This window comes from Petaurus breviceps, unplaced genomic scaffold (assembly GCF_028583685.1).
Source record: "Petaurus breviceps papuanus isolate PSGF00001 unplaced genomic scaffold, PetGlider_PUasm1.0 151, whole genome shotgun sequence".
Classification (NCBI taxonomy): Eukaryota; Metazoa; Chordata; class Mammalia; order Diprotodontia; family Petauridae; genus Petaurus; species Petaurus breviceps.
Window position 1 is genome coordinate 34,482,279 of NW_027185712.1, and position 26,749 is coordinate 34,509,027.

The window sequence follows — 26,749 nt, forward strand, 5'->3', positions numbered from 1 at the left end:
TCAAGAGCTCACCAAAACATAAATCATGCCAAATAGTAGTAAAAAAATCATAGTAGGTAGAAGGTTAATTTGTACCATCCTTCTTTCTGTTAGTAGGATAGAATATCTGCATTCATTATGGTCATAGGATCATAGAATCCTGGTACACTCATCACTGGTCTCCTCATATTCCTCCAAATGTGATATGCCAAGAGTGCCATATTGAGACCCAGTGTAAACCACTCTGATGCACAGAGAAATGTGACACAGAATAAAGAGTGGATGAGATATTCTGGAAGTACAAGAGGATCGAGTGTATTACATTGGTCTATAGGATTCTTGTAATCAGTCTTCAGTTCATCAAATGCTATAATGTGCCAGATGGTGAAGAAGATGAGTCCAGCAGTGAGCAGCAGTTCCAGCACGTAGCAGAAGGCAGCAAATGTGGACACCATGGCCCAACAAAAGGAGGCCACAATAATATTTATACACATTGCCTGCACTATCATCTCAGTTCACTTTCTAAGAAAGTAACACAAACCAACAGACAAAGCTTCTGTCTGAGAAATCAAACACAAATCCACAGTAAAGTCCCAGGACCTCTGTAATAATCAGTAAAGTCCTCTTTCAGAACTTCTGTCCAAAAACAACAGACAAGGCTTCTGTCTGACAGACCAACAGAGAGAATGCTACAGAGTGCCAAAATCACAAGCATTCTCCCTCTCAGTTCTGCTTGTTTCCAGCTCATGCTCGAGCTTTTATCTGCTCTACTCCTTCCTATTCTACTCTTCCTGTTCTGTCCTTCTATTCCTCTCTTTTGGCAAGCTCCTCCCACTGTGGACTCCATGTAATGATGTTAGGCCTATTAAGGGCAGGGAAAGTCTCCCCTTAGGCTTACAAAAGGCAACATAATGCATACTGTTTCCAACAAAGACTTGACACAATCAAAGTGAGGCTCAAAGGCACCTGAGTAGCTGAAACAAGGAGCTTTGCTTGCCATAACAGTTAGGCCCCTTGGTGTCCTGGAATTAGCTTCTACTAGTTACCAAAAACTGATTGTTAAATTTTCAGTGTGAACATTTACACTTTAGAAATTGGAGAACAGTACATATTATGGCTTAATTTATCATTTTTTCTGACTGTTTAAAGTTAAGAAAGTGATAGAGAAAATGTTAATAATTCAGATTGAATTTAAAATTGTGTTGTATATATATTTTTTCTCCAGGAGGGCTGGTTGCTAAATACTTACCAGTGCCCTCCTGCTTAGACTCTCCTTTCTCTTTTCCTTGAACATTAGGAATTAACTTTCCCTGAAAGGAGACAAAGGTGTCCCTGAGACCTGATTGATTTGGTTTCTTTGATGCAGCTTCCTGATCACTTAAGGGTATTAAAAAGTCTCAAACATATGAAATCTGGGCCTTTCAGAACTGGTGGGCTCCTGAGACTATCCAACTCACCATGCTCTGTCCCAACTACATGCTAACCAAACTTATTTCCATAAAGAGGCAGAGCAGGCCAAGTATATACAATTTGAAAGTACCACAATATCCTTGCCATTTTAAGGCAAAAGAACCTTCTTTTTTGTTAATTGTTCAGTTCTTCCCAAAGTCAAAACTGAATTAAGAGAGTGCTGATCTTAGGCCTGCTTCTCACATTTCCCTTAAGATTCTTCATCTTTTGCTTCTCGAGGTGAATTTTTTTATTATTACTTTGTGTAGTTCTATAAAGTAGTCCCTTGATAGTTTGATTGATATGCCACTAAATCAGTAAACTGAATTAAGTAACAAAGTCATTTTTATTATATTGGCACAATTTAATCATGAATAATTCATAGCTCCAATTATTTAAATGGAAGAATATGGAATGATAAAGAGTGAAGAAAGTAGAACTAGGAGAATACATAAGATAACTACAATAATATAATGAAAACTTTACCAAAAGGCAGTCAACTCATTAATTGCAATGATTATTTTTGGTTTCTGGGAAGAGATAATGAAACATACATCTTCTTTTAATAGAGAAAATAAAATAAGTTGAATTTTTAAAAAAAGAGTAAGTTCTTTTGAATGCCTAGGCATGTCTTGATTTGGAATTCTTGGTCCAAAATAACTATCTGACTTGGTGTTAGAAATTTTTTGTAACTCTCCTTTAATACCTTATGATAGGAGGCGGATGCAGTGTGCAGAGGTGGATGCAGCACATGGAGGTGGATTCAGCTGGAGCAGGCCCAGGCAAGCTGATGGACCAATTGCAGGGGCAATTCCCAAGCCTATCAACACAGGACTGGGGATCTGACAGAGCTGGGTAAGAGATAAACACAGGGCCTGAGGCAGCAACAGCAGCTACTCCTGGGGCTATCAACTCACAGCCTGGAAGTTTAAAAATCACCTACCTGAGCTTCTAGGGACCAAGATGGTGGATGGACCAGCTGCTCTAATCCCCCTTCCTGACCCTGAAAACTCAGAGTATATTGCCTCAGAGTAAAATCCTAAAATAGTGGAACCAACTAAAGTCTTGGGACTCCTAGAGGAAGGGCGTGGCTAAGGCTGTGCCTCAAAATGGAAAAAAACAGATTGCAAAGACAAAAACTTTAGAATCCTATTATTGAGAACCTGAAGAACCAAATTCAGAAGAAGATAGCATTGACTCTACACCCACAGCTGAAGCCTCAAAAGGGAATATGAACTGGTCTCAAGCCCAAAAAGTGTTCTTGGAATAGCTCAGGAAGGACTTTAAAAACCAAATTAGAGAGGTAGAAGATAAACTAACCAATTCTTTTAAAATTACAATTGTGAAAATAGAAAAAAAAACTTCAGTGAAGAAAGTAGCTCCTTAAAAAGTAAAATGTGTGAAATGGAAAAAGCAGTTGGGTGGTGGGGAGGGAAGGTGGAAGCACACATTATTGAAAAGGGACAGGGTCAAAGTAGAGAATAGAACAAGTGGGGGCCAGGAGAGGATGGAGAAAAATATAGTCAGTCTCTCATAATATATCCACTATGGAAATGTTTTGCATAGCTTCACATGTACAACCTATATTGAATTGCTTATATTCTCAGTAAGGGTGGGTGACAACAGAGGAAGGGAAAGTATCTGGAATTCAAAGTTTTAAAATCAAATGTTTAAAAAAATATACAGGGGCAGCCAGGTAGCACAGCGAGTAAGAGCACCGGCTCCAGTGTTGAGAAGACCTGGAGATCGAATCCCGGGCTCAAACACTTAGCACTCACCCAGAAACACCTGGCTGTGTAACCTTGATCAAGTTACTTAACCCCAATTGCTTAGGGGCAGCCAGGTGGCTCAGCGAGTAAGAGCACTGGCTCCAGTGTTGGGATGACCTGGATCAAATCCGGGCTCAGATACTCAGTACCACACCCAGAAATAACTGGCCGTGTAACCTTGAGCAAGTTATTTAACCCCGATTTCTTAAAAAAAAATAAAATAAAAGAGATATAGATAAATACAGGGTGTGGGTATAAATTAACTAAAGTGATGATAAAAAAAAACTTATTAAGGAGTGCAAAGGGAGCTTAATGGGAGAAGAGGAAAGGAGGAAGTAGAAAAGGGTAAATTATGCCACATGAAGAGAGGCATAAAAACATATTATAGTTGAAGGAAAGAATGGAGGGAGATGAACATTATATGAGCTTCGCCCTCATAGGTTTTAGTGTAAGGAGAGAATAACAATCAGTTAAGTATAAGACACTATAGCGAAGAGACATAAAGCTTATCATAATAGAGGGAAAGAGGGGAGGGAGAGGAGCACTGTATGAGATTCATTCTTATCAATCTTGGTTCAATAAGGAAATAACATACTACATTAAGTATAAAAATCTACCATACTCTACAGGCAGTAGGAGGGGGATGGGGTAAGAAAAGGAGGCAGGTGGTTAGAAGGGAAGGAAGAAGTAGTAAGGGGAAAGGATAGGAAAAGGGAGGGGGGATTGATAGGGAAGGAATACTGAGGGAGATGGTGATCAAAAGGAAATCTGTTAAGGAGGGGAAGGGAGAAGGGAGAAATAAAAGGATAAACAGGGAGGGAATAGGATGGAGGGACAGACACAGAGAGTAATCATAATTGTGAATGTGAATGGGATGAACTCTCCCATAAAATGGAGACACATAGCAGAATGGATTAAAAACCATAATCCTACAATATGCTGTTTACAAGAAACACATTTGAAACAGGGGGATACACACAGGGTAAAAGTAAAAGGCTGGAGTAAAATATATCATGTTTCAGCTAAAGTAAAAAAAAAAAAAAAAAAAGAGCAAGGGTAATGGTTCCAGCCTCAAAAACTAAACACCCAAAAAAAAAAAAAAAAAAAAACTTACCAAAACCCAAAATGCCCCCAAAAAAACAAAAAAAAAAAAAAAAAACAGGGGTAGCAATCCTTATCTCAGATAAAGCAAAAATAGCTCTAATTAAAAGAGATAAGGAAGGAAACTATATCTGCTAAAAGACACCATTGAGAAAGAAGCAACATCATTACTTAACATATATGGACCAAGTGGTATAGCATCCAAATTCCTAGAGGAGAAGTTAAAGGAGTTAGAGGAAGAAATAGATAGTGGGGGACCTCAGTCTCTCCCTCTCTGAACTTGATAAATCTGACTTCAAAATAAGCAAGAAAAAAGTTAAGGAGGTGAATAGAATTTTAGAGAAGGTAGATATGATAGATTTCTGGAGAAAATTGAATGGGGATAAAAAGGAATATACCTTCTACTCAGTGGTACTTGGTACATATGCAAAAATTGACCATGTACTAAGGCATTAAAAACCTCACAGTTCAGTGCAAAAAGGCAGAAATATTAAGCATTCTTCTCAGATCATGATGCAACAAAAATTATATGTAATAAAGGGCCATGGAAAGATAGACTAAAAACTAACTGGAAACTAAATAATTTAATCCTCAAGAATGAGTGGGTCAAACAAGAAACTACAGAAACAATCAGTAACTTCATTCAAGAGTATGACAATAGTGAGACAACATACCAAAACTTGTGGGATGCAATGAAAACAGTTCTTAGGGGAAGTTTTATATTTCTGAATGCATACATGAATAAAATAGAGAAAATGGAGATCAATAAATTTGGCATGCAACCAAAAAAAACTAGAAAAAGAACAAATCAAAAACCCCCAATGAAATACTAAATGGAAAATACTGAGAACCAAAGGAGAGATTAATAAAATTGAGATTAAGAAAACTATTGAATTAATCAATAAAACTAAGATCTGGTTTTATGAAAAAAAATTGATAGACCTTTAGTCAATATTATAAAAAAAGGAAGAAAACCAAATCACAAATATCAAAAATGAAAAGGGTGAATCTACCTCCAATGAAGAGGACATTAAAACAATAATTAGGAATTATTTTGCCAAATTATATGCACATAAATTTGACAATCAGTGAAATGGATGAATATTTACAAAAATATAAGTTGCCAAATTAAAGCTATCTATAAGCACATGAAGAAATGCTCTAATTCACTATTGATTAGAGAAATGCAAATCAAAACAACTCTGAGGTACCACATCTCACCAGTCAGATTGGCTAAGATGACAAAACAGGAAAATGACAAATGCTGGAGAGGATGTGGGCAAACTGGAACACTAATGCATTGTTGGTGGAGCTGTGAACTGATCCAGCCTTTCTGGGGAGCAATCTGGAATTATGCCCAAAGGGCTATAAATACTTTCATACCCTTTGATCCAGCAATACCACTCCTAGGGTTATATCCCAAAGAGATCACAGAAATGGGAGAAAGACCCATATGTACAAAAATGTTTATAGCAGCTCTTTTTGTGTTGGCAAAGAATTGGAAATTATGGGGGTTCCCATCAATTGGGGAATGGCTGAAAAAGTTGTGGTATATGCATGTTATGGAATACTATTGTGCTATAAGAAACGAGGAGCAGGCAGTCTTCATGTTTACCTGGAGAGGCTTAAAAGAACTGATGCTGAGTGAGAAGAGTAGAACCAGGAGAAATTTGTACACAATTACAGACACCACGTATGTGTGATGACCAACTTTGATAGACTGAACTCTTCTCAGCAATGCAGTGATATAAGTCAATCCCAAAAGACTCATGATGGAGAGAAAAATGTGCATCCAGAGAAAGAACTAAGTTTATATCCAGGTGGAAGCAAAATACCTGATCTTTTTCGTTCTTTTATGTCCTCTTTACCATTTTTCATTCCAGCCGGTACAATCCATCCTTATAACCTGATCAATGTATAATGTGAAAGTGTTTACAGATCCTGTACTTGACTATAAGCCACCATGAGGGGGAAGGAGAGGGAGGGGAATAAAATGTGAAATTCAAGGAATTGTGGAATTGAATCCTGTAAACTAAAAGGAAACAAACAAATTAATAAAATTGAAAAAAATATATATAAGTTGCCCAGACTAACTGAAGAGAAAGTAAATTACTTAAATAACCTTATCTCAGAAAAAGAAATTGAACAAGCCATCAGTGAACTCCCTAAGAAAATATCTCCAGGGCCAGAAGGATTTACTAGCTAATTCTATCAAACATTTAAAGAACAATTGATTCCAATACTATACAAACTATTTTGGAAAACTAGTGAAGAAGGAGTCCTACCAAATTCTTTTTATGACACATAGTACTGATACCTAAATCAGGAAGAGATAAAACAGAAAAAGAAAATTATAGACCAATTTCCCTCATGAATATAGATGCAAAAATTTTAAATTAAATATTAGCAAAAAAGACTACAGCAACTTATCACAAGAATAATACATTTTGATCAGGTAGGATTCATTCCAGGAATGCAAGGATGTTTTAATATTAGTAAAACCATAAGTATAATTGATCATATCAATAATAAAACTAGCAGGAAAACACATGATTATCTCAATAGATGCAGAAAAGGCTTTTGACAAAGTACAACATCCATTCTATTAAAAACACTAGAAAGTATAGGAATAAATGGAGCCTTCCTTAAAATAATAAGTAGCATCTATTTAAAGCCATCAGCAAGTATTATATGTAATGGGGATAAGCTAGAAGTATTCCCAACAAGATCAGGGGTGAAACAAGGGTGTCCAGTATCACCCCTCTTATTTAATCTGGTATTGGAAATGTTAGCAGTAGCAATCAGAGAAGAAAAATCAAAGGAATCAAATTAGGCAAAGAAAAGACTAAGCTATCACTGTTTGCAAATGATATGATGATATACTTAGAGAATCCTAGAGAATCAAGTAAAAAACTACTTGAGATAATAAATAAATTTAGCAAAGTTGCAGGATGTAAAATAAACCCACATAAATCCTCAGCATTCCTATATATTTCTAATGAAATCCAACATCAAGAAACAGAAAGAGAAATTCCATTTAAAGTTACTATAGACATTATAAAATATTTGGGAATCTACCTGCCAAAACAAACACAGGACCTATATGAACACCATTACAAATTTTTTCACACAAAGTCAGATCTAAATAATTGGGAAAACATCAGTTGCTTGTGACAAGCTCAATATAATATAATTAAAAGGACAATTTTACCTAAATTAATTTACATATTTAATGTCATACCAATCGATGTACCAAAAATTTATTTTATAGAGCTAGAAAAAATAGTAAGAAAATTAATCTAGAAGAAGAAAAATTCCCGAATATCAAGGGAATTAATTAAAATAAATGCTAGGGAAGGTGGCCTAGCCATTCCAGATTTTAATCTGTATTATAAAGCAGCAGTCATCAAAACTACTTGGTACTGGCTGAGGAATAGAGTAGTGCATCAGTGGAATAGATTAAGTACATGAGACACAACAATCAATGACTACAGTCATCTACTGTTTGATAAGCCCAAAACCCCAGCTTATGGGACAAGAACTCACTATTTGACAAAAACTGCTGGGAAAACTGGAAAATAGAAGAAACTGGGTGTGATCAGTATCTTCCACTGTATACCAAAATCAAGTCTAAATGGGTACATAATCTAAGTATAAATGCTGATACTGTAAGCAATCTAGGACAGCAAAGAATAGTTTCCCTGTCAGATTTATGGAGAACGGAAGATTTTATGACCAAACAAGAGTTAGAGAACATTATGAAATGCAAAATGGATAATTTTTGTTACATTACATTGAAAAGTTTTTGTACAAAAAAGTCTGTGTAACCAAGATTAGGAGGGAAGTAGGAAATTGGGAAAGAATTTTTACAACCAGTGTTTCTGATAAAAGTCTCATTTCTAAAATATACAGAGAATTGAGTTAAATCTATAAGAATACAAGTTGTTCCCCAATTGATAAATGGTCAAAGGATATGGATAAGACAGTTTTCAGAGGAAGAAATTAAAGATATCTTTAAGCATATGAAAAAATGCTCTAAATCAGTATTAATTAGAGAAATGCAAGTTAAAACAACTCTGAGTTACCACATTTCACCAGTCAGATTGGCTAAGATGATAAAAAAGGAAAATGATAAATGCTGGAGAGGATGTGGAAAAATTGGAACACTAATGCACTGTTGGTGGAGTTGTGAACTGATCCAACCATTCTGGAAAGCAATTTGGAACTATGCCCAAAGGGCTATAAAAAAATGTATACCCTTTGACCCAGCAACACCACTTCTAGGGCTTTATCCCAAAGTGGGGAAAGGACCCATACGTACAAAAATACTTATAGCAGCTCCCTTTGTGGTGGCAAAGACCTGGAAATCAAGGGAATGTCCACCAATTAGCGAATGGCTAAACAAGTTGCAGTATATGTATGTAATGGAATATTATTGTGCTATAATAAATGAGGAGCAGACAGACTTCATAATAACTTGGAGAGATTTATATAAACTGATGCTATGTGAGGAGAGGAGAACCAGGGGAACTTTGTACATAATTACAGACACATTGTATCTGTGATGACTAACTTTGATAGACTGGGCTCCTCTCAGCAATACAAGGTTAGAAGACAAGTACAAAAAGACTCATGATGGAAAAGGATATCCACATCCAGAGAAAGAACTATAGAATCTGAATGCAGACTGAAGCAAACTATTTGCTCTCTCGTTTGTGTTTTGTCCCTTCTTTCTCATTGTTCACTCCATTGGTTATAATCCTTTTTTACAACATGCCTAATGTTCAACATGAAGGCATTTGTAGAACCTATATTTGATTATATTCCTCTATGGGGGTAGTGGGGAGAAGAGGAAGGGGGAGAAAATTTGAAACTCAAGAGATTGTGGAACTGAATGTTGTAAACTAAAAGTAAATAAATAAATTCAAAAAAGTACCTTATGATAATTCCACACAAGAAAAATGAATGAATGAATGAAACTAGGATATGGGTACTCTGTATTTGCCTGGCCCATATTCCTGCTTAACCCTGTCAGTAACAAACAAAACCAAAGGCCAAAAACAGTCCAAAAGGAGAGATAGAGACAGAGGCAGAGCAGGCCAATGTAAAAAAAAAACTTCACAAAAAATGAAATCACAGAATTTCAAAATTGGAAGAGAATTTGGAAGTCATCTAGTTCAAAGCTATATCTGAAAGAATCCATTCTATGAATCCTTGTCAAGTTGTCATTCTGTCTCTATTTAAAGACCTCCTGCTTTAGGGGACTTACTACCTTTCATAGTTAGCCCTTGGGAGATTAAAGAAAAATAAAAGATTATATGATCTATTAAAGAAACACAATATAATTATCAGTCTTCTTTTTTTATTCACTTGGCAAATACATAGTTTAAAATGGTAAAGTATTGTGGAATGGTCAAATTACAAAGAAGGTTAGAGTGGGGGATTTATAAAAAAGTGTCAAGAACCCCTGTGGCACTGTGGTGAAGTCCATGAGTCTTTTTCAGAAAAATGCTTTTAAATGCATAAAATGAAATATATATGATTATAAAGGAAATAAATTATATTTTATATACATATACATATGTGTATGTACATACACACAAAATTAGAGCCTGTCCATTCAAAATTAGAGCCTGTCCATTCTACAGTATATCTCTAACATAGAAGACTCACAACACTAGTAATAAGTTAATAGTTGGTGACCTCATGGAACCCTTCATCACTATAGCCTATCATTTCACCTCATGAAGTAATAAATACACCAATTTCAACGAACATGAAACAATATTTTGGTATGCTTTGATGTCCTCTGAAGTCCTCTGGTCTGGTTCCTTGCACTCACTATAAGGGCAGGGCAATGAAGTTGGTTAAAAAGCTGTTCAAGCTTGATCTTGCATTTACCAGATTGTTTAGTCTACATAGTTACTACTATGAATTTAAAACTGAAAATTAAATGTGAGCATGCCTCACTTTACAATTATGTCTTCTAATAAATCATCAATATTTCTGTATATTACTGATAAAATCCAAAAGAAAAAAGAAAATCATAAAACCAGGAAAAACAGAGCCATTACAAATTTATATTATATGATCTCAACTGGGCCCTCATTGCAGCAAGGTAATCCTTTCATACCTGTCTAATCAATTCTTCATCCCCACTAAATTCAACAGTGATTCACTATCACCATTGAAACCTTTTCATATCTTTTCATCCCTCTTCAAAACTCCCATGGCTCCCTACTTCCCACCCTCTTCACTGAAAACTTTGCCTCATATTTCACTCAAAAAATGGAAGCCATTCCCTGACAGATTAGCTTTGAGTCCCCAAGAGCTCCCTCTTTTCTTTTTCATTTCACTCCAATCAAATGCCTCATATATCCTTGTCTAACATGAAGAAGTAGCCTTTCTTGTTAAGGTAAACCCTTCTGCATGCATATGATCCTATTTCATCCCATCTTCTCCAGTAGATTGACCTTTTTGGTCATCCCTTTTCTCACTAATCTTCAGTCTCTCCCTGTACCCTGTTTCCCCATTACCTACAAACAGGTCCATATCTCTTCTTCCCTCAGAAACTCCTCACTTGATCTTTCCATCCCTGCTGGCTACATTCTATACCTTTCCTCCCTTTGGTGGTTAGAAGGCTGTCTACAATCCATTTTCCCACTTGCTTTCCTCCCTCTTCTTACCTCTTTGCAGTTTGGCTTTCCCCTTCATCATTCAACTGAAACTGCTCTGTCCTCATTTACCAGTGATCTCTTAATTGACAAATCTAAGGGCCTTTTCTAAATCTTCATCCTTCTTGACTTCTCTGTAGCCTTTGTCCTGGTTAATCATTCTCTTCTTGATATTCTCTCCTCTCTAGGTTTTTTATGACACTGCTCTCTCCTGGTTCTCCTACTTGTCTGATTGCTCCTCAGGCTCCTTTGCTTAATCTTCATCCAGCTCCCCACCACTAACCATTAACATCCCCAAGGCACTGTCCTGAGTCCTCTTCTTCATACTATTCCTCCCTCAATACTATATTCCTTGGCTCCCATGGATTAAATTATCATCTCTGTGCAAATGATTCTCAGATCTCATTATCTATCTTTTAACTTTTTCCTGACCTCCAATCTTGCATCCTCCATCTAACTTTTGGACATCTTGAACTGGATATGTCCCAGATATCTTAAACTCATTATGCCCCAAAGTGAACTCATTTTCCCTCCCAAATTCTCCCCTCTTCCTAACTTCCTTATTACCATGTTCCAGACACCCAGGCTTGAACCCTATCATACTCCTTACTCTCTACTCATATCCAGTCTGTTGCCAAGTCCTACTGACTCTACCTTTAGAATATGTCTAATTTAACCTTCCTTCTCTCTTGACAATCTCACCACCCTGAGGCAGGCCCTCATTATTTTATGTTTGCACTTTTGCAATAGCCTTCTAGTTGGTCTCCTTTTCTCAGGTCTCTCCCCACTATTCCAGTAGTAAATTGTTCTTCTTAATGAGCAGTTCTAATCAGTTCTAATCACCCTCCCATTCAATAAAGTCCAGTGGCTCCCTATTACTTTCAAGGATTAAATATAAAATCCTCTGGCTTTTAAAGCCCTTCCTAAGTCAGCCCACTTCTACCTTTCCAGTCTTTTTATACCTTACTCCCCTCCACGTCCCCATGTATTCTATGATCCAATGACATTAGGCTCCTTTCTGTTCTCCAATCAAGACACTCCATTAACCAGTTAATGGTTAAATTAACCACTCCATGCATTTTCACTTGCTGTCGCCCATGCCTGGAATTCCCTCCCTCCTCATCTCTACCTCCTGGCTTCCTTGGCTTCCTGAAAGACTCAGCCAGAATCTCAACTTCTCTAAGCCTTTCTTAATTCTCTTTAGTGTTGGCGCCTTTCCTCTGAAATGGTCTCTAGTCTATTGTATCTATATCTTATTTGCATGTAGTTCTTTTTACACTGTCTCTCTCATTAGATTGAAAACTTCCTGAAGGCCTTTCTTTGCATCTAAAGGGCTTAGCAAAGTTTCTGGCACATACTATTAGGAAGCTAATAAAGTCTTGTTGACCTGACATATTGCCTGTCATGTTAATGCTTGACAAATGGTCCTATTAACAAATGGTTAATGCTAAACAAATTGTTGATTGATTCCAATATTAGGAGGAATATGTTAATTAATGAAATCACAGGTTCATTGTAGTATTATGATATTAATTTAACAAACACTTATTATATGTCTTATATGCATTATAATGGGTCAGACTCTGGTCATGGTGATAGGTATTTGGACTTATGGTATGTGAAACAATGAGGTGACTGTGATATCAGGGAAAAAGTTAGAAATGAACAGGGATAATGAAAGATGTCAAATGCCCTTATAAGTAGGGGCTTCTGATTTTTATTATTTATTACATCAAATGCTTAATTTCAATCCTTAGTTCTATTCTAACTCTATCTGTCTGGATAGCACTTTAATGCTAAGTCTCACACTGGGATCAGGATTAGATTAAGCTGCTGTTGTTTCAGGTTATACCAAACAATAAATTTATAGATCTCCTAACCTACATTTCATTCACATCACTTGAATCTCTTTTTCCTTCCCTTCTTCTTCTCCCTCCCTACCAATTCTGCAAAAACAAAACCTTTTATACAGCTTAGAGGATGATCAAACATACAAGCTATAAGAATACACCAATCCACTGTTAAAAGCCAGCCACTCTCAGGATGACCTGGGATCCTGGGATCGAATCTGGGCTCAGACACTTAGCACCCACCCAGAAACACCTGGCCGTGTAATCTTGAGCAAGTTACTTAACCCCAATTGCTTAAAAAAAAAAACCAGCCACTCATTAAACAAAACAAATTAACCACAAGTCTTAACACCTTCCCTGCCACTGGTTGGTTTCAGTGAACCCATATGGAAGGAGGTGCTTGGGGCTTTTGGGATCCATAATTCCTGAATAGACATAAAAATGCTTTTCTAGCAACCTGGCTAAGAAGTTGTTCTCATTATTGTCAATGCATAGCTATTGGAAGAAAGGCATTCTTGTACTTTGATTAACTTAAGGGCTCAATAAAAACTGATTAATTACCTCCAGTAATAACTTATTGCTGAGCAAAGCCATTCATGAAGCAGTAGAGTAAAGGATTTCACAGCAGATTTCTTTTTTTTTTTCACAGCAAATTTCTAATTGTAAGAAAGACTTCACAGGTACCAATTTACACATTACACAAAATATTATGGAAACCAATAGAGAAAAAATATGAAGTTAGTTAAGAATAATAAAATGCCTGAAGTCTAGAAGGCAGAAAAGCATCTGTGATAGTAATGGCAATTAAAGATTCCCCTGTATTGGCTTGGTTTTCAAATTGATTGTGTTAAAACCCAGAGTTTGTTAATCCCACCTGTGGGATGGGCTTGTTGATGTGAAAAGAAAGTCCTGAAGTGGGAGGAGCTGGTGAGGTAGATTTGGAGAGACACTAGAGAGAGGCGGAAGATCTTTTTGGAAGCAGCACCTCGTGGAGAGAGAGAGAGACTAAGAGAATTGCTGGTGGCCGCTTTGAATTGCCCTGGACTTTTGAGACCTGCCCCCTGAGCTGCCAAGGACTGAGGAGACATGGCTGTTTTGCTGGTACTTTGTCTGTCTGTTTTGATGTTGTTTTGCCAGATTTGTCCACTGGTGAAAGACAGTCCTTTTGTTGAAGAAGTCCTGGAACCTGGCTGTTCGCTAAGAAGCCCTGAGACTGTCCTGCAGACAGAGAGTGAATACTGTCCACTGGTGAGGGACAGTGCTGTTGTTGCAGGGGTCTGGAGACTGTCCTGTAGACAGAATGAATACTGTCCACTGGTGAAGGACAGTGCTGTTGTTGCAGGGGTCTGGAGACTGTCCTGCAGACAGAGTGAATACTGTCCACTGGTGAAGGACAGTGCTGTTGTTGCAGGGGTCTGGGAGCCTTTCTGTTGGTTCAGAAGCCCTGAAGAAGGATTTTCTTGTTGTATGTTTACAGAAATCCTGGGAGAGGGCTTTGCTAATGTGTTCAGGGGTTCTAGGACTATTCTACAGACAGAGGATGAATTCATGAAGGAACTGGCAATGTATCTTATGGCCTTGCTAAGCCTTGTCTCCCCAGGAACTAAGATTGCTGAGAACTTGCCTCCTGTCAAGATGAAGAAAAGACCTCCATTTGGGTATTAAGTGCTGTGTTTAAACTTGATGTAACTCTGGGGTAGATTCAATTGTGATCCAGGGGTGGGGAACTTTTGACCTTATGTTTGGAAACTAATCTCCATTTGAGAAGAGGGGCTTTGTGGTGGACTTAATTAAGGTATAGCCTAGGGGTGGAGAAGTATTTAGAACAGGGACTTTGTAATTGATTGAATGATTGGAAGGTCCTGGGGTGGGGTAGTCCTTGGAGATTATTTAATCACACTTAGTAAATGCTGTATTTTGAATGATGTCATGTTTTGATCTTCTCTGTTCTGGGTTTGTTACTGAATAAAATGGAGAGCACCTATGCTGGTATTCTGAACCTTGGGAAGTTGCCTTTCTTTTGGCATTATATTACAGCATCACAATTCAAAGTTACCATAGTGAGTCACTGGGTACCTGTTGTTGTTCATCCTTCTTGAAGACAATCAATGATATCATGAGGGTGAAGACTTGAGCATGAATTGGACTTAAGTGGGGTAGAGTTGTGCAGAGTCGTCAGTCTCTTAACTCCAAAGTCATCAAAGTTCAGTGGCAAGACAAAAGTCAAGATGACTGGCAATGGCTCAAGATACAGTGGGTGACCTTGGCCTTTCTAAATTAAGGTCTTTCCCAGGTCTTAGTTTGTTTGACGCAACAGTAGGGAGAGAGCAGAAGGAACAGTTGCCTTAAGTCTGCAACACTGTGGACTAGATCCAGGGCAGGGAGCGACTGAGGTCAAACAGGTTGCCCACAGCTATTTCCATACTCTGAGCTCAAACCTCAGACCAAAGAGGGAAGTATGGATGAGAGGGCAGAGGCCTGGAGAGAACTCAAAATAGCTTTCTCAGCCAGAGGGGTTCCTTTAAGTACAATGATTCTCAACCTCAATTTTGTGTCACATTCTAGAGTGTCTCTAAATATCTTAATGGATATTGAAACATTTATTAGAATTTCTCAAAATAAAATTATAATTCACTTAAAGTATATACATACACACAGATATGTGCATATGTATATATGCATATATATGTAACTATACCTATATTTATGATCTTGGAGAACAAGGATTCCCAGTCTTTTTGAAGTTTCGATGTCCTATCATTATTGGCTTGATTTTCTGACCCATTTCCTTCCCCACCTCCACAAAGTAGACGTATGCAAATAAACACATATGTACACACATGTATGTTCACAATTCTGTATGTATATATGTGTTCATTTGCATATATCTACTTTGTGGAAGTAGGAAAAGAAATGGGCAAGAAAATCAAATTAATAATGATAGGACATCGAAATTTCAAAAAGACCAGGAATCCTTGTTGTAGGAGAGCAGAGAGAGGAAGCTGGACAGCACAGGTTATAATAATAGCTAACATTTATATAGTGTTCTGAGGTTTCAAGAAGTTTAGCATACATTATGGTATTTTACCCAAAAAAATTGGCAATATTTTATTCTAAATTTTTTAGTCCTTCAATTAATTACTATTCAGTAAAAGTCATTCTTAGTCATTTTGTTAGCCACAATTTTTAAGTGTCCTTTAATCTTCTCCAACATAGTACCACATCTCAATACTGACTGTAGTCAGTATTATATTTAAAATTGGAGGTGATCATCCACTCTAACTCCTTCTTACAAATGAGGATACCGAAACCCAGGGAAGTTAAGTGATTTGGCAATGTGGTATAATGGATAGAACACTGAACCTGTTATAAGGAATTCTACCTCAAGTACTTACTAGCTGTGACCTGTGTCAAATCATTTAATCTGTGCCTCAGTTTCTATATCTGTAAAATAAGGAAGTTAGCCTGGATGGCCTCTGAGGGTGAATTTTACATACATACTCAAAATCTGAGTGTTTAAGTATGTGCAAATATACAAAATTACATGGAAGTGAAATTTATGTTTCATGGGCTGGGAATTGATCTGAGAAATCTCTACTGGAGCAGAAACTGGGGATGTCTGAAGCCATACTTAGATACTGTGATACATTGTTGGCATGAACTGGCCTTGCTTTAAAGACTCCTCAAATTAGAGATGTTTGTCTCTGTAAAGAAAACTCCCAGATTGGTCTTGAAACTATTTCATCTCTTAAACTCTGGAATGTGGACATCTCAAATTGTATCATATCTTTAGATCTATGCTGATCAGAATTTGTAGGCCCAGTGTTGATTCAAACTAAATGGACTTATGAGGAGTGGAGGAAATGACCAGATGGGATAATAGGTAAATAGCTTATTCACATAGTCATGTTATATTCAATACTAGGCTATCAAGTTAGTCACTCAAGAGCTACTGATCTTGGCTGAACATCCTAAATGAGATTTTAATTAATGTTTTCCTATTAATCACCTTGGATACCATAATTTCGTAACAGGGAAGTTTGAAGTCTTGGATTAATTTTTGCATGGTGTCTTTAGTAACATGTGCACGTGGCAGTCAATATTGTAGCAGCTCATTTATCTGGCCCACATTTCAGGGAGAAATAATTCTAACTTCTGTAAGGTAGGGAGGTTCAAGGACATGAAAGTTTGTTAGGATATTACATGTAAATTAAAAGCAAATGGACTGTGGGCAGCTAGGTGGAGCAGTTAATAGAGAACCAGCCCTGGAGTCAGGAGTACCTGAGTTCAAATCCGGCCTCAAACACTTAACACAAAAACCAGCCATGTGACCTCAGGCAAGTCACTTAACTCCAATTGCCCTCCAAAAAGCAAAAAACAAACAAACAAAACCAAATGGAATCTGCTCTGAGTCCTAGTCTAAAGGACTAACTCTCATATGAGTAAAAAACATGGACTTTGGTGCCTGGATTTTGTGAGTTCAGTTTCTTGACTCTGTTTTAGATGGCAAGAGTTAAGGAATATATCAGAGGAGCTCAAATGAAATTCACTTTATATTATGTTTAACACTTTTTTTGTATGTGTGAAATATTTAATGAGCATTTAATAATTAATTAATCTTTCTATTTAAGAGTTTCCAGAATCCTTCTAGACAAGTACATTTTACATCACTTTCCTTGGCAAGTAGGGTGGGTCTGGGACACTCAGTGTCAGGTGGACAGAGTATCCACAAGTAAGTCAGTCAGTCAATCAATAAGCATTTGTTAATTACCTACTCTATACCAGACACTGTGTTAAGTGCTTTGCAGGGCACTTCCTTCTTTCCTAAATGATACAGCAGTAATATGCTATAGAGAACATCTCAGAACCATAAGAAGCCACAGCTTAATCAGTGATTGATGTCAACTATTGTACTTCCTCTTCCAGTCTTCCCACATGCAGTCAAATTCTCAGTTTAATATTTTTTTTTCCATTTTTCAAATGCTTTAACTTCTGATTTATATCATTCATTATGGCCAGATTTTGAGTTACAAATTTTCTCCCTGTTTTTCCCGTACCCACCACCCCAAAATAGCAGTCCCACAGGATATCCCCTCCTCCAGTCTTCTCTCTCCCATATTTTCTCCCATACCCCTTTCAACTTTTCCAGTAGGGTATGGTGGATCTCCATGTCCCAGTGCCTGTATATCTTATTTCCCAATGTAATGGGAATGTAAATTTTTAAGATCTTCCCTGCCCCTAGGCTAAAGTGCACCTGGAGCCTGGGGTGGGAGGCTTGTTTTTCAGTAGATACTTTTTGATTGGCCAGTGGATCAATAAAGTTGTTACATTTGCTGAGCCAGGAGAAGGCTATATAAACCCCGATTTGAGGCTTTGTTTTGGGGCTCACTTTGAGAAGTGTTCTGTGATTTGATCTGGATTATGGGAAGCCGTTGTCCAGAGCCCCCCAGCTTTGAAAAACCCAGATGTTGATTTGGTATGGATGTAATGGTTGGACAGTTTGGAAAGCTGTCTACTTGATCTGTTTCTGTCTTGATAATTCTGCCTGTATACTTTGAAGTTCAGGGTGCTGACCTTTTTCCCCTGAACAAGGTAAACGATATATGTTTGACTGATTAAAGTAAGCTTGTTAACCCATTTTGAGTTGCTTTCCTTTATCAAAGCAGATCCAAGAACCTGCGGTGGCAGCAAACCCTGAGGACGCTTGGGGTGCTTGCTGCTACACCCAATTACATGTAAAATCAAATGTTTAAAATATATATATATTATTAATACTATTTATATTCCTCTCTCACTTAATTTCACCTTTTAAGTATCATCCCTTCCTGTTAAATTGGTCTTGTGCCCTCTATGTATACCTGTAAACATATATACACACATTCACATATGTATTCATATGCCCATATACCCTCATAGACATATATATATATATATACATATTTCTATTCCCTTCAACTATTTTCATACTGAGAAAAGTTTCATCAGTTATAATTATTGTTTTTCCATGTAGGAATGTTAATAGTTCAACTTTGATAAGTTCCTTATGATTTCTTTTCCCTGTTTACCTTCTCATGCTTCTCTTGCTTCTTGTATCTGAATGAAATTTACTTTATATTATGTTTAATATTTTTTTTTTTTTGCTTTTTGGAGGGCAATTGGGGTTAAGTGATTTGCCCAAGGTCACATGGCTAAGTAAGTGTTAAGTGTCCGAGGTCACATTTGAACTCAGGTTCTCCTGACTCCAGGGCTGGTGCTCTGTTCACTATGCCACCTAGCCGCCCCATGTTTAATACTTTTAACACTCTTTAATTATTAAAGGTTTTGTTTTCTTGTGTCAAACAGGATTATTTTTTTCTGTCTCCCATGTGTGGAATTCTTTCCCTCTTCATCCCTGCTTCCTGGTTTCTTTCAAGCCTCAGATAAAATCCTTTCTACAAGAAGTCTTTCTCAATCCCCCTTAACAGTGGTGCTTTCCCTCTGCCATTATGTCCAATTTGTCCTATTTTGTTTGTACCTAGATTTTGGCATGTTGTCTCCCAAATAGACTGTGAACTCCTGGAGTAGGGACTGTTTTTTGCCTTTCTTTATGTCCCCTGGGCTTAGCACAGTGCTTAGCACACAGGAGGTTCTTAATAAATGCCTTTACTTGACTTTGATTATAATTTCAATATATGATATAATTAGTAAGCAAAGGGTTAGTTTAAATCAACTCAAAGAAACATGACTCAAATCAATAAATTAAAATTTATTCATGTAAATACTGAAGCTATTTATTTTACATGAGCAGTCATGCAAAACACATTTCCACATTAGTCATAGTGTGAAAGAAAACACAGACCAAAAAAAGAAAACCCAAGAAAAATAAGGTAGAAAAATATGCTTCAATCTACATTCAGAGTCCATCAGTTCTTTCTCTGGATATGGTTATCATTTTTCTAATCATAAATTCTTCAGAATTGGCTTGGATCTTTGTAATGCTAAGAATAGCTAAGTCATTCACAGTTGATCATCTTTCAATATTGCTCTTACTGTGTACAATGTTCTCCTAGTTCTACTCATTTCACTCTGTATCAGTTCACGTAATGGTTTTTGAGAGCATCCTGTGTATCATTTTTTATCGTACAATATAATGAAGCAATTTTTAAAAACTGATACAATGTTAGAACTGATTTTGGTAGAATTTGTCATGTAGCTATGATTTGAAATTGAGAGCTCATCTGAAATGTTAAACTTGTGGTGAAAAAAAACAAAGCCTAGGTAATACTGCTTTAAAAATTCTGTATTCTGGAATCTTATGCAAATAAATTTTTTAAAAAATTCTTTTTCAGAATTTTAAAAAGTACTTCATTGTGAATTTTTGTGGCTTTAAAAAAAAGTATTAGCTTTAGATGCAGTCTGCAGAAAGCATATCGATTTCAGTTATTTCTAAATGATATGTATTTAGTCTTTTCCCAGAGGCTGGGTCGGTGTCTTGTATACAGTAGATGTCTAATAAATGCATATTTAAGGAATCCTACCTGTAAGCTTAATAAAATTATGCAGAATATTAAAAAAAAAACAACAAATGGGGCTCAGTTTTGAAAACTATCAAGCCACTAGGGTTTCACATTAATGGTCAAAATGATCACAGTGTCCTTTTTTAAACACAGATCATAAATTTCTATTAATCACTGATTTTTAAATGTTAAAGGCTGATGATGCTGATGGAGCACTTGTCTTTTCCTTTAACATCTTAGAAAACTAATAAAGCTGAAGAATGTGGAAGTCATAGCAAGTGATCTATATGGCAGCACCCAGGTATGAATCTAGGTTTTCTGATTGAAGACATGGTGCTCTTTCCTCTGCATAATGCTTCCTGTGTCTAGGAACCTCATCCATAAAGTTGCCTTCTTTCTTAAAACGTCTAATAAAGTTGTGTTGTTTCTTTTTTTGTACCAAGAAAGATAATAAACATAAATTTTCTTCAGGTTATTGTGATCACAGGATCATTAACTTCTTTAGTCCGATATGCTAAGGAAACAGGTCCAAGGAAGCAAATAATTTAAGCAAGGTCACACAGGTAGTGAGAGAGTGTTTATTTGAATTCAGGCCCTCAGTCTCCAAATTCAGTACTTCACTATTGTCAATTATTTCTAGATAATGGTATATTCAAGCAGTGTTGAACTTGAAAGAGCCATTGAGATTCAAAGAAGTGATTTGCCCAAGGTTGCAGAGACATCACCCGGCCGACAAAGGTCCACATAGCCAAAGTTATGGTTTTTCAAGTAGTAATGGATGACTGTGAGAGCTGGACTATAAGGAAAGCTGAGCAATGCGGAAGACACTTTTGAATTGTGGTGCTACAGAAGACTTGAGAGTCCCTTGAACAATAAGATCAAATCAGTCAATACTTAAAGAAATTAATTCAGGCTATTGAGAAGATTAAAATTGATCCTGTGTCATTTTCTTATTGATCCTATTTACAAATAATTGATTTTGCCCTGTAATTACTTAAGTCATGCTTTTTTGTCTTTGAACTTGGTTCAGCTGCCCTGTAATGGGTTAAGTTTAAAAATCTAGCTCTCTTACCTCAAGGTCAAACTGACCTTGGAGAATGTGTAAGAAAGCAAGGGAGTCGGGGTGGCCAGGTAAACTTTGACCTACAGAGGCTAAGTGACTTGCCCAAGGATATGTGGGTAGTAATTTTCAGAGACAGTATTTGAACCTAAATCCTCTAACTCAAAAGCCAAAACCCAGTTAAAATTTTAAAGCCTATTTGTTAACCGAGTATGAGGAACTTTAAGAATTCAAAGTAATGTACAGGCTCTTTCACCCAGTTTTAGAGGGTTAAGCAGTGTCATTCTGTCCTAGAATTTTGTCACAATTGACTTTTGAATTTCAAAGGCTTCCTGGGATAACAGTAAGATACAACCACCAGAGTATGTTTTGATTCAAGCTATTTCTACCGACACGATATTTTAATTTTCAAATTTGGTGGTCTGATAGTTCCGTCTAAATACTTGGGACAAGTTTTAAGCAGGGCTGGGTAAGGCATCAGCTTCATAAATAGGAAAATCTACATTTCAGAATCCTTCATTTCATCTCTTTAAAGTCTTCAGCGTTAAGCCGGCTTCCCCGGTTAGATAGGCTTTCGTGAAGTCGGGAAGCCGACTGGGATCCTGCCCCCGCCTCCGCACACTCCCACTCTAAGTGGCCACTCTAAGCTTATCAGCCTCGCTGGGTGACAAGTTCATCGACCTACTTCCACTCTTCGCTATGTTAGGCTCAAGTTCAGCCACTTCAATTATGCACTTTTTCTTTTCTCAAAAAAAAAAAAGACTTTTCTTTTGTATTGAGAATTTAACAACCATCAACAAACATTTCAACAAAGAATAAAAGGGTTTGTATATAAAACTGTGAACTTTTTTAAAAAGCTTATTAAATGTTAAGTTCGTGATAAAATTGCCGTTCTTGTCCCTTTTTTCAACTTTTTTTCCTTTTGTGTTAAAATGTTATACTGATGCACTTCCCCTTCCCCCCTATTTTTATCATTTTCCATTCAGACCCTTCTCCAACACCCCCCTCCTCCCTCCCCACCCCCCCAGCCATGGACTCCTTCCAGTGTAACAGAGGTCACGCCAAACGAAAAGGATAGTCCATGTCTGGAAATAACTTCCCCTGCACACGTCGTTCTGCACCCCAGGCTCACGCTTCGCTGTCACTTGGTTAACGAAGCTTCCCCCCCAACTCCGCAGGAAATTGACAGCCTGGTCACTTTCACGCCCCCCCCCCCCCCCCCCCCCCCCCCCCCCCCCCCCCCCCCCCCCCCCCCCCCCCCCCCCCCCCCCCCCCCCCCCCCCCCCCGCTCCGGAGTCGGAGGACACCGAGCCTCAGCCGGACGTGACGCCAATGCCGTCGTTGATGGCGCTCAAGTTCCTTCCGGTCTCCACTGTAAGCCTGGGCCCACTGCCCCCCTCCATATCCCCCACCCCTCCCCCTTACCTTCTCACTTTCTTCCTCCCTCTCTCACTTTCTCTCTCTCCACCTCTTTCCCCCGCCTCTCTACCCCCACGCACGCCTCCACCTCGCTCTCCCCTCCCTCGCCCTACCCCTTCCCTCCTCCTTCACTTCCCCCCGCCTCCGCCCGGAAGGCTCCAGTCTCGGGAGCATCCGCGGCTGCGTCACCGCCGCCCCCCTAGACAAGATGGACACCGCCGAAGAAGGTAACGCGCTGTCGCCTCCTCCCCGTCCGCCCCCGTGACACCCGCACCCTCTCTCCCTCCCTCGTCTCCCCGCCCCCGGGCTGCGACAATCCCTGTCGGTCCCTGATGTCCCTCGGTCTCCCACCGCAGTCCCTTGGGCTACTTGGAGGGGGGAATGGTGGGAGAGGGGTCAGTTCCCTCGGCACCAGAGCAGGCGACCTGGGAAGCCCGGAGGCGCCGCCTCCGTCCCTACCCTGGCACGCACGGGGAGGGCGGGGGCCGCGGCCGCGGGGACCTCGTCCCCCTTCCCCTTGGCTCCCCGCGGGGGGCGCGCGCCAGGGCTCGCGGGGGGGATGCTGTGAATGGGGGAAGGTGGACGAGTTGGGGGGGGGGGTCCACCTTCCGCTGAGAGGAGGGAGCAGGGCTGGAGCCACTCACCTCGGGCTGACCTGATGGTGGGTCAGCCCGGCTTGGGGCGAGGTGGCGGGACAGCTGGACTGTAGGGGTGGGAGCAGCCGCGCCGAAGGTGATTCGCTTCTCTTGCCCCACCTTCCCCAGGAGGGGGAGGGGGGATCGTGTGTGTGTGTGTGTGTGTGTGTGTGTGTGTGTGTGTGTGTGTGTGTTTTGGGGTGAAAGGTTTTTCCCGTAGGGCTTCTCCAAGCTCACTTCTCCCCCCTTTCTCCAGGTGCTCTTTTGCTTTCGAAGGTGGCCAGTAGACAACGGACCCCCTCATCTCTTCTCCTCTCTTCTTTCCTCTCTGCCTCCCCCACTTCCCTCTAGGAGCCCGGAGAGCCCCAGCTAGGAAAGGGGACTTCACCTTGCAAAATGCACCCCTCTCCTCGAAAATGAACTCATGGGTTATTTCGTTGTGGCCCTCAGTGTGTGCGATTTCCTTTTTTTTCCTTTCTTTCTCTCTCTGGAAATTTGTTGCCTCTTAATTCCTTTCCCCTTGAAAAATGTCGATAAATTTCTTTGTTGACTTGGGAAGTTATGGAGGAAAACAGATAACACCATCTCTGTCATAGGAGTGGAGAGAACTAGCCCTCATTAAAAAACGAGTTCTTTTACAGCTTGTGATTCAAAGTTTCTTTTATTAAATAGGAAAAGAAAGATTGAAAAAAATATAAAAGATTATGGGTAGGAAAGTTCCAGTTTCAAACATAAATGTATTTTTAGTGTCGTTTAATTCCTCTGTCGACCAGTTGTGGAGCTTGATGAATATATGGTGATGTGCTTAAAGTTAACAATTTGGTCATAAAAAGCAAATTAAGTATGTGCTTCAAAATTTATCTTTCCCCATCACTTATAGCATTATAGGCTAAATAATAAAGGAAATTACTGAGACAGTTGTGAAAGGGACTAATGGTATAAGAGGGAAGAGAGCCTTAAGCCAGATTTATGGTCTTGGATTCAGGAGACCTTAATTCCACTACTATTAATTGTGTACCATGGACAAGTCACCTAACCAATTCTGTTTTCTCATCTCTTGGATGGGGATTTAATTCTTGCTGTGTCTCACTCACTGGTTTATTGTAAAGAAAGTGCTATATAAGTGTCATTAGTTTATTTTCATATTCTGAGCTACTTCAGAGAATTGTTTGAGCTTTCAATTTATTTAAACATTTTTGGATTTATGTATAATGCAATAAGTATTCTGCAGTTCAGTGGCATGTGATGAATTGGATAGTTTCAGGCTGTTTAAACCAAGTTGAGTATCTGAACAAAGTCATAACTTATAATTAGGTTAAAATGAACAATTAAAGATGTCTGAGTTTTTAGTTTAGTGGATTTACTTGTATAGAATTCATTTCTGAAATTTTTTAAAGTGTTCTGTTGTTTGTCATTCTCCAAGAGGACTGTGACATCAGGGAGGTGATGCCACAGCATGCAAATGAACTGGATTTAAGTGATCGAGAGCTGTGCCTCACATTAGCCTCACTTTCTCCTCCTGAGCCATCTGGGGTTAATGGCAAGATACAGATCAGGACTACTGGAGATGGCACTGGATACAGTGGGAGACTGTGGCCTTTTTAAGCTGTGTTTTTTAAGAGGTCTCATTTTGCCCATACAGCGATTAAGGCTAGGTAAGAAATAAGGCAGTAAATGGCCTCTTTCACTAGTAGAGAAAAAAAAAATCTAGGAGAAGACCCTTAAGGTTTCTGGTCAATACTGAAACAATTGGTATTTACGTTCTCTCTGAGCCGATGAAGGCCCAAACAGTGACCAAGTGGGGCTTGGCCTGCAACCTGTTGTAGGCCAGTAAATGAGAATCAGAGTGATTTGAGGTTAAGGCATGAATATTAAGAAAAAAAATCTAGCCCATAAACCACAAGATATCTTTTGAGTTTTCACAGATTGTTCTTATACATTAAATAGTTAAGATTGAAATGATTGTTCTTTGTGTGTTAGGTGATATTGATAAGTTATTTCATTTTTGAGAAATCTATGTCATCAGTAGTGGGCTGCCTCCCCCTTCTTCCCAGTATCCTTAATATAGTCTTAAAATACCATATTGCAATAGAAGAAGGTTCCTATGGAAAACTTAGTAAAGGAGACCTGAAGGGCCATTTCTTTGTCAGTAATATTTGAAATTCAGGCTGTCTCTGAATAGCTGTTTCAGAATTCAGCTTCTAATGTGAAAATTCCAAAAGACTGAATTTTCTCTTTTATTCTGGCATATTGGGTGAATTGTAATGCAGTAGTCTTTTAACCAGAATTTTCTCAGTACCTAAGAGATTCACACAGTGTTAGTACTAGACTGGACCTTAGAAATCTTGTCCAGTTCCTCATTTTACAGATGAGGACATAGAAGAGCCTCAAGAGAGGTGAAATAAACTGCCCAATGCCATGTCTAGGAAATAACAGTTGTCAGGACTGGAACCCAGATCTCTACTAATTTAGAATAGTGAGCCTTTGGGGCGGCTAGGTTGGCGCAGTGAGTAAAGCACAGGCCCCAGAATCAGGAAGACCTGAGTTCGGTTCCAGCCTCAGACACTTAACACCCACAAAAAAACTAGCCGTGCAACCTTGGGCAAGTTACTTAACCCCAATTGCCCTCCAAAAGGCAAAAAAAAGAGAATAGTAAGCCTTCAGCCCTGAAGCATTTTGAAGTCCTTTCTGGGTCAGTAAAGAAATATTACATTATTTTCAATATTTTTTGGATGGGTTAAAATATTTTATTGTATTCTATGCCTTTGAGAATTTACAGGCAGCATGGCATAATAGAAAAGAAGTCTGACAGAGGGTCAGGAAATTTGGCAAAGATACTCCACTGGTCTGGACCTTGGTTTTATCATCTGGAAAATAGGGGTTGTTCTAAATTATCTCTTAGGTTCAGTCAGGTGGTAAGATTCTGTGATTCAAGATAGTTCCTTTACTCATAATATTTTAATTAGCTTGAGCATCCCAATCTTTGATTATACCAGCTAACAGTTTTGTTATGCCTGATTCCTGTAATGTTTCTGTTGAGGCATTTATTTTGGGGGTAATATACCAAAATATATTATTTCATCAGTATGAGTGAATACTTTCATAGATGAAGATGGAATTCTGTATCAGACTCATAATATTAGTTGTGACCAAAAAAAAAAATGCCCTCACCTAGCAGTGGCCAGTGTTGAGGTGATGTTCTCTCTGAGCTAGACTGCTTTACTTTGATGCTTTTCCATCTGGGTATGAAGTGTCAGACTTTATCTCCTCTTTTTTTTATTCTCTTCTGTTTTTTCCCCATTATCAGAAAATTGAGA

At 38.6% G+C, this 26,749-nt stretch overlaps 1 protein-coding gene, 1 long non-coding RNA gene and 1 pseudogene across 2 annotated transcripts in view; 1 reads left to right on the forward strand and 2 right to left on the reverse strand.

Moving 5' to 3' along the window:
- On the reverse strand, positions 1-434 carry LOC138154091 (protein cornichon homolog 1 pseudogene; annotated as a pseudogene).
- Positions 435-19,547: 19,113 nt separating this feature from the next.
- LOC138153005 (uncharacterized) lies at positions 19,548-22,913 on the reverse strand. The gene is made up of 2 exons (XR_011166270.1): positions 22,804-22,913; positions 19,548-21,182 (listed from the first exon to the last, which is right to left on the reverse strand). It is a non-coding gene; the product is annotated as an uncharacterized lncRNA (long non-coding RNA).
- MARCHF6 (membrane associated ring-CH-type finger 6) overlaps positions 22,723-26,749 on the forward strand; it is a 90,569-nt gene continuing 86,542 nt past the window's right edge. Inside the window, 2 exon segments of the mRNA XM_069077125.1 lie at positions 22,723-22,996; positions 22,999-23,024. Of these exon segments, the coding sequence (XP_068933226.1) occupies positions 22,723-22,996; positions 22,999-23,024 (300 nt within the window).